Source organism: Pseudomyrmex gracilis, unplaced genomic scaffold (genome assembly GCF_002006095.1).
Source record: "Pseudomyrmex gracilis isolate BER0280 unplaced genomic scaffold, ASM200609v1 scaffold_3, whole genome shotgun sequence".
Lineage (NCBI taxonomy): Eukaryota > Metazoa > Arthropoda > Insecta > Hymenoptera > Formicidae > Pseudomyrmex > Pseudomyrmex gracilis.
In genome coordinates, this window is record NW_018020587.1 from 1,413,854 (window position 1) to 1,422,562 (window position 8,709).

General features: G+C 41.2%; 1 protein-coding gene across 1 annotated transcript; it reads right to left on the minus strand.

Moving 5' to 3' along the window:
* Window positions 1–328: 328 nt before the first annotated feature.
* LOC109855114 (pancreatic lipase-related protein 2-like) lies at window positions 329–8,446 on the minus strand. The gene is made up of 8 exons (XM_020428977.1): window positions 8,165–8,446; window positions 7,615–7,792; window positions 6,353–6,618; window positions 5,888–6,161; window positions 2,607–2,846; window positions 2,207–2,440; window positions 1,649–1,973; window positions 329–1,541 (listed from the first exon to the last, which is right to left on the minus strand). Exons 2-8 carry the CDS (start codon window positions 7,760–7,762, stop codon window positions 1,436–1,438), a joined length of 1,593 nt encoding a protein of 530 aa, XP_020284566.1. The 5' UTR covers window positions 7,763–7,792; window positions 8,165–8,446; the 3' UTR covers window positions 329–1,435.
* Window positions 8,447–8,709: the final 263 nt, after the last annotated feature.

Here is an 8,709-nt window from a genome sequence, read left to right on the forward strand (position 1 = left end):
TTTATTTTTATTTATATTTTTTATTTCAGAAAGATCTGTAACATAAAAGAACTGAAACGCTCACCGAGGGTCAGTGTAAGTAGAAAGTTTTGTCTCTGTTAGATAATTCATTCGAAATATCAGCAGATAGCTGTGTGCTATAACGAACTTGAATTTCGCGCAACTGCGAGTGGAATAACATTGCGCAACTGTTTTCATAATCAAGTTTTATTTCGTATGTGCATTTTTATTAAAAAAAAAAAAAAGAAATTAATTTGATTACAATTGCTTGCATGAGAAGCAACTAACATTCGTATAAATATGCGATGGCTAGAAAAAATTAAATATGTAGTTTTGTTGAAATTAAATAAGTAATTTCGAATGTATTTGTGTACATATGTTAAATTCTAACTTAACTTAATATACTTAGAATGCTAAAACTTAGAGCTATATGTTTGTCTTGTGTTATTGGATCAATCGATTATGCAATTTCAGAGAATTGGTGGATGACGCGCTTTGACAGGCCAAAAAAGCCGAATCAGAGAGATGATGTGTGTTCTTAGCTCATCATAGCTCATTTAGGACGCAGATTCGCTCGGTCCGCTTAACCTCCCGCGATGCGTGATTGAACGAACACAACGCGGGACTTGCGAAATTTTCAAAAGCATTACTGAACGTCGTTGCACAAGAAAATAATTTACACCTAAATGCCATTATCTAATTCCCGACCAATCTCTCTGCGTAAAATACCCCGCCTCGTTTTTGCTTCTCAAAAATATTACTCTCCTCTCGTTCTGTTTTTTTTCTTTCATCTGCATTAGATCATTATTATTAGTTGCGCCATTGTCGTAATCCCGCGTTGGCTGAGTAAAGCGAGTGAGTTTTAAAACGTTTACGACTCTAAATTACGGGGTCGCGAGACAATATGCGACGACGACATCGCGCAACAAAAGCTGCGTCAGGACGAAAGGAAAGGAAAAAAGTAAGAGAAAGAAACAACAACATAGCCCGGACGCATATAATGACAGTGAAAGGATCGTGACTTTGCCATTGGTCGCGAGGGAAACCGGGGATATTATGCGCGTTCGTTCGCCGCGGCGTTCGCGATCGGCTGTTCACCTATGACAGCCGCGCTGAAAGACCCAAGACTCGGATCGAATCGGAAATGCCGACGGCGTTTCCGGAGATTAACTGTCATCCACGTGAACGCGAAAGGTCTCGCGGAAACTCGAGACGCAGAGAGAGAGCTTTAATGTCTACGGTGATTGTTTCTATACAATTTTGCCGTCACGATTTGATGAGAAATTTTTTCTTCTACATTTTTATCCTTACGTACAACTTTTTGTATCGACAAGATAGACTTTTCAACAATTTCCTCACGCGCGAATGTCAGTTAACAAATGTGAAGAGAGCGATTGACGTGTTCGAGTGTCTTTGTCATTATTTTATAAGTCTTCTATATCGAAATTGCGTTGTGCTCCGTATTGTGACAATGTTCCACGGTTAAGATCTGAGGCGCTTCTGCTATCAACGTTTTTGTCCTCTCCGGGCACAGAGTGACTCTGAAAAAATTTTATTTCCAATTGTAATAAAATTTATATTACATTTCTCGGTTTCTAGGTTAAATCGCTTCATCAATAGAGAACAAAAACAGTTTCGCAATTCTCACCGGTGATCAGTCTCGAGATTTTTAATTGTCAGCGAGTCGATATAGGCTCGCGGGGTGTTGAGTCTCCACGTGAGCGGGTTGAGGATCGATCTCTCGTACACCCAAGTGATCTCCACCGAGTCCGGTTTGTCAATATAGTCACCGGGCAGAACGACTGTGTAGGTGCTGCCTGGTTCGTAGTATCTCGGACTCGAGTTCAGTTGCATCTTCTCGGTTTTCTTGCCGTTCGCGCCGATCGCGCGGATGACGAACATCCCGACCTCGCCGCCGTACAACAAACTCTCGTCCGTTTTTGAGATGTTTATCGTTATCTTATAGTGACCCTCTGCGATTGTAAACATTTTAAATTGTTTAGATTTTCAACTATCCACTTACGGCAATTTCGAAAATATCTTGTCTCTTGCGAATTTCATTATCTTTTTTACAAATGAGTAAAAGAGTTTTACTTTGTAACTTCGTTATAAAATTCTTCCTCTGGTTTGAAAAAATTTACAAATCGTTAACAAATTAAATAGATATTAATGTTTTAAGTACGTATTAGTCAAACGAATTACTAACTGCAAAATGGTTTCTCGCGCCCGGTCATCAGGTAGACGGACGCGTGAAAATTGCCGGGCTGAGCGTCCAATCCTAATCTCGGACAATATTGGTTAACGCAATCGAAGCAGCCGCCTTCCTGAAACTGATCCCAGGAGCTACACGGAACGGCTATGAACGGACACGGACTGTTCAGGCTCTCAATAAAATACTCGTAACTGCGGATGTGATTGCATCCCAGAGATCTCTTGATTCCTGAGAAAAATAAAACATAAAAATATAAATAACAAAAGAAAACGAATGAAATTTAATAATAAAGAAGCAATCTACTGTATTAATTTTCCTTAAACGGAATGATTATTATTAAATGGTAAAAGTTTCTGCGGATGATTCTGGACGATGATGAAGTGATGAAACTTACCGCGAATGAAACTGCCGTGTTCCAAGGTGATGGAATTGAATACACCCTCGTTACAGCCGGGCTGATTGCGACCTCCGTTTGGATAGAAATCGATGTGTGCAACCGCTTGCGTGATGCCGAGGCCACCGCTGATAAAGGGATTGCAGTCCGTGTGAATGGCAGTCACGAATGTTGCGTCCGACGGATCTAGCCGGACCATCGGCGAGGTGTTGCTGAAGTGCGGTTCCGCCGGATCGAGGCCTTGCAAGTGAAATTGCAAACGTGACAAGTATTAGAGAGACACCGTTTCGGCAATCGTTACTGTTGCACGAATTTGGAAAAGGACACGTGTGAGGCGGCGATCGTGCCGGCGGAATAAATTTGTAGCAGAACAAACGCATTCCGCATTCGAATCAGCATTCTGAATTAACAAAAAGGCACGCGAGTGTGTTTTGAAATAGTATTTAGACCTTTGTAAAGAATCACCTTCATGTGTGTTCATTTGTTCGTTGCATAATGTGAAGTGTGTTTACATTTGTGTGAGAGAAGTTTCACGGAATAAGAAATGGAAATATTTCAAATTTTTTCGATTGGACTTGTATTTCCGTTTTTTAAAAAGACAGAAATGTTCTCGTAAAAGGACGCGTATGAAGGATATGTAAAGTGATATTCTGTTTGAAGACTGAAACGACACGAAATGTCACACAGGAACTGACATTTACACGCTCGAAAAATTAACAGATCGCGACGAGAATTTGACATTTGACGTCTGTGCGCGAACACGCTAGAGTGAAATCCACGACACTGTTACGCGAAACTGCGGAAACGCGTTGTTTTAAGGGTTAATGCGTACCTTGTTACAAGAATTCTAATGGACATTTAGTCTCGCTCGACTTGTAAGATACACGCACGATACATCTCATACAACACGTAAGAATTACCGAACATCCCGGCGTCGTAACGCGCATTACGCAAAGACGGAAGTTTATTGTCCAGACGATAAATTAAAAAAAAGTCTAGCTCGCGAACGAAAGTCCGTCGTTACGTCTAACTTTTGCGCGTATAACGCGATATAACAAGCGATTCTTGGACATCGCGGAATTATTTATGTGTTTTACGTCTCTCGAAAGAGCCGTTTGAATTACAAATATGAGTGACACTTTTCATAAATTATTGCTATCCTTTCGTACCAGTCGCTTCGATTTTGATTACATCATCAACCAAGCAACGGTATTTTAAGACAATTTATTACGCGAACTGATGTAACTGATTGTTATGCGACATCAAACACACGAGCCATCGTGGATTCGCGTACGTCTCTCGGGAAAACTAACGGTACGTAAAATTTGCATTAAAAAACATTTTTCTCACTTTTCTCTCGCACGTTCCCGTTAAATTTAAAACAGCTTATCCAGCTTGTAATCAAAGTTTTCGCTCGATGCGGAATTTGCTCGATCTCTCACGAGATCTTCTCGTTCCGCGTCTCTACGGATGATAATATCCCATTATCTTTCCCGTCCTTATTTGGAGGCCTATCCTTCTGCGATCCTCCTGCCACTTCTTAGGACAACGTGCTCTCTTATTCCTTGTTTACAGCAACCGCGTCCTCGGCCGATGCGGACCGCTAGAAACTGGTCGCTGTCAGAATCGGGAAACCCTCCTTTCTCTCGAAGGGGATGCCCTGCCTGGTTCTCGGGGTTGCGCCCGGGCGGAGAGAAGGGCGTCGATGCGACGCCCAACCCTCTCGGCGAATTCACGCTGAGGTTTGCCTCGCAGCCATCGCGATCACAGGCTACCCCGCCGTCTCTTTCTCTCTCTCTCTCTCTCACTCTCTCTTTCTGTCGTCTCCCGGCACACTTCGCGGCTTGTTCTGCTATCCTGGTAGTTCCCGATGGGATCGATAGCTTACGTAACGACGAAACCCGTCCGCCCCCGACAATCGGCCGCGGTTCGATCTCATTGATTGCGTCGCGGGGAAGGGAATTGTACAGGACGTTCCTGCCCCGCGCTGTGTCTGCTCTTATCTCTCGCTCCGAGTCTCTCGTTATCGACGCGTCGGAATTACGTAACACGCGCGACTTTTTGCAATAAAAACGAAAGCACGCGCGACGGAGGTGACTGTCACGCAACGATTAAGTGCTTCTGAACTTGCGACTTTTTAATTTCCGTCGAATCGCAAAGCCGCACCGCCGCTCGCGAGCTGAGTTGCTGCTTATATCGCGTTATATAAAAATTTATTTTGCGATAGCGCGAATCGCAACAGAAGCTTCGCAATTTTGCTAGCCGTTACGTTACACGCATCGCCGTGACCGCATCTTTTATTTACTCGCGTTTCAAAAATGTTCAACGATCTTTCCCAGAAGATAAATTTTTTTCTTTCTAAAAGAAAGCTGAAATGTTCCAGACGTTAAACGCGTACGATACAATCGAACGCGCGAACATCTTCCGTGTTTCTTCGCACACTTTTGCGCGCACATGCACTCTCGCCAATTGCGACTCGAGCTATTTGTTTATTAAAGTGTTAAAAAATACTAAACTAAATGATGCGTATGTCTTTTTTCATTTAGCTTCAGAATTAAAATAATTTCAAAAATAGAAAAAAAATTTCGGTAAAACAAAGCGTTTGAGTTTTTGTCGCCAGTAATTGCATGTCTCTCTCATTGTTCTTCGCGGTAATTCAATGCGATCGACTGGTCTTTTTTAACGCTCCTGCAAAGACTGCTATCCTGATCATCTGCGACTCGATCGCCTTTGCGCCTCGTCGCTCCGAGCTGTTTGTACAAGCGCGTAAGTTGACAGTGTTCGCTCGGCAGGTATTAAATATTGTCGAGCGAGAAAATGAAGAAAACAGAAGCTATGTCGCACATCTCTTTTAAGTACATTCTGTCTTATCTCGTTTGTTGTTTTTTCTCTTCTCGTTTTGCATTTTCTTACTGCAATCACTTGCATAAAGAGGCTTTTGACATCCTTCTGACGCAAGTCGGTTTTTCACGTTTGCACACAGACGCGGTATTTTTCTCTCGTTGCGCACAGATTCTTCGAGAACCGTTTTATCTAACCGTTTCTTTTTTTCTTTTCTACTAACGTCGACGTCTTGGTTGCAAATATTCGCGCGATTCTCTCGTTCGCAACGTGTGATACTACGTACAACGAGAGACGATATTATTTACACACACATCTCGCATAAATCTCGAAGTTTATCATCGAACTATAAGACGAGAAGTGAAATAACACGATACTTTTTTTTTTATACAATGCTTAACAACAAACAAACAACGCATAAAGTCTAATGTTTTATTTACCTGTAATTCGCCCGAGCTCGTACTTGTATTTTGTCCTCAAGTTGTAACCGACATAACCGCAAGTGTGAGCTCCCAGACTGTGGCCGACGCAGTGCATTTTCGAAGGCGATATATGTTCGACCTCGATCAGCTGGGCGGCCAGACGAGCTGTCATAGCGCCGATCAGACGCGTGTTCGCCACCGCTTGCGTGTAGGGCGGCTGCGAGCCGTGTTTCCAATTGACGATTATCACGTTACAGTCCTCCTCTCGCAAGAGCATCTCCTTCATAGTTCTCTATTAAAATGTACCGTATCATCAGCGAGGCGCTTGATAACAATGTTTAAATAATCGGGTTTTCTTCTAACATTTTTCTTTTAACAACGATAAAATATTTTCGCGCAGAGTTTTATGTCGGAAATAACAAAATGTTTACAGTAAAGATTATTTTTTTAAGAGAATTCGTTATTTGTCGCACTCCACCTCACCTTAACCCACGAATCGTTGCCGTTGTCGAGGAATCCATGAATAATGAAATACAAATTGCTCTCGTTGTTCAAGGGCGCTTCCCGAAGCGTTTCAAAGCGATCGATCTGAAGCTCATAGGGCCCCTCGGCGTCTCGTACATAGAGGGTGTAACGGGGGTCGATGAAGTCGGGGCGTGAGGGAAACATCACCGGTCTGTTACTCCCGGACCAGGGTGATCCGATATAGAAACACCCGTACGGCTCGTAGCATCTCCACATGTACCATTCTAATTAAGAATGAAAAATTCGTTTCCGTTATTTGTCTATGAAAGGAAGAGCTTCTAATAATCAAAGAGTGTACATGTTTCTTTGAAAAAGCAATAATAATAATCTAAATTTAATTCACTCTTCAAGTTTATGAAAGTTTAAGATAGAGATTTTAAAATTTTAATTATATATAGTTTTTTTTTCCATATAAAATACAATTTTATAAAAAAACAGAAACGAACATACAGTATGTGTATGTTATATTAATTGCGCCTGAAAATCGAGTAACATGCACCTGCAGATATCGGGCTGTCATATCCGAGGCGCTTTATGTCGTTTGTTAATTTTAACTTTTATTTTATATGTAACACTGGAAATTTCAATAGTTTCTGTTTTTAATTTAATTTTAGTATTTTACTCTTTATTTTTAAATTTTATTTGAACTTCACGTTAATTTAAAAAAAAACGATACACATAATTTTTGAAATATATGTTGATTTTAAACAAATCAATTTTTCTATCGCTTGTCATTCTGTCTGTATATATAGTTTTGACACAAACAGCGCGTCACCAGTCCAATATCCGGGTGTCTATCTAACCGCTGATGTGTCGTCTTTCGGCACATCGACCAATGAGAGCGCAAGCATTATTTACGAATTATACTGTTTCAGAGGTTATCTTCACGTTCGTAGTATCTGTCAGCACGCGCGGAGATGGCTTTATCAAGCTTTTCTCGGAAGAAGAGTCGCCGCTGTTGTTTTGTCTTTCTGGTGCTGGATTAACGCGATTAGCGCGGAATGCAAACGCACGTGACTCTGCGGCTCGCGTCCTTATTTTATTTATTACGAGTTCGATCGTCCTCCCGTCGAATTTATCGCAACAGACAATAAACGTGCTATTTTATATTCATTGGCCTTTTTCGTACTCTTTTGTGAAATTACAAAACCCCGGATGATTGATTGAGAATGGCGAAGAAAATTAAACGGAGATATCTCCGATATCGAGTTAACACTCACCATCGTCCAGATCGAATTTGTTCTCTTGCTCTTCCGGCGATAACGTTGTGGTCGTGACGTTCTGAACTGCGGTGTTATTCTCGGGCAAATTGGCTATTATGTTGGCTGTGTACGCCAAAACGAAGAGAGTCTCGTTGAGGAAGCTCATGTTGAAATATTCCTCGGCTGCTGACGGGATCTACAGTCGAGAATTTTTGTTTCTGACAAGTAAGGACGCTATCCCTTTAATAAGATAAGATTAGAGACGAATTCTGTCAATAATAAACAGACAAGAATAGAGAGTTGCGACTGTGAATTTCGATGATAGTTTTGATAATTTTCACTTTATACACAAGTTTTTAGTACTACGATCTATTCGTCACAAGTAATCACATTAGCTCTGACGTTTTCACAAAAGTCAAAAGTCCATCCGATTTTTCTGAACTAAGTATTGAATAAATTATATTATCACTGTTTTGTTTTTTTGCCTCTCGATATCTTCTCTACGCAGTTTCGATCGACGGTGTGATAGCTGCGGATTCAGAAACCTTTCTTTTTTTTTGTTTCTTACACTTCACTGCAATAGAATCTTCACGTGTAATAGAATCTTCTCCAGGAATCCTCAGTTCACCGAGCTGTCGTGGTCGGTTGAGAAATGAAATACTTCTTGTGTCACGTTTTTATTTCTTATATATTGCAACCGAACGTCCTTGGTCGTCGATTTTCCGAGAAGATCTCGTGTGAGGTCTAAATGTCTGTCTCGTTGGCGGGAAGATTCATTACTGCCGAGACTTACTACGTAAGTCGCGCGATAGTGGTAATAATATACAAATAGAAAAAAATTGATTGACGCAAAAGGAACGTGATATCACTCGCGTCGGCGGTGTCGATACATTATGCGTGTGTGTCCGCGTTTCAAAGCAAACGATCGTTCGATCATTCGGTCATGCGAACCGATGGACAGCGTTTATCTCGCGCCGATTAATTTGATTTGAATTTAACTCTTAACAATTTTTTTAAATTACTTTAGAAATAAATTCAATTTCGTTTGTTTAGACACTTGTTGAAACTTATAAATAATCTGCAATTTGAGTTTTCTCTCGTAAAAAATCGCTA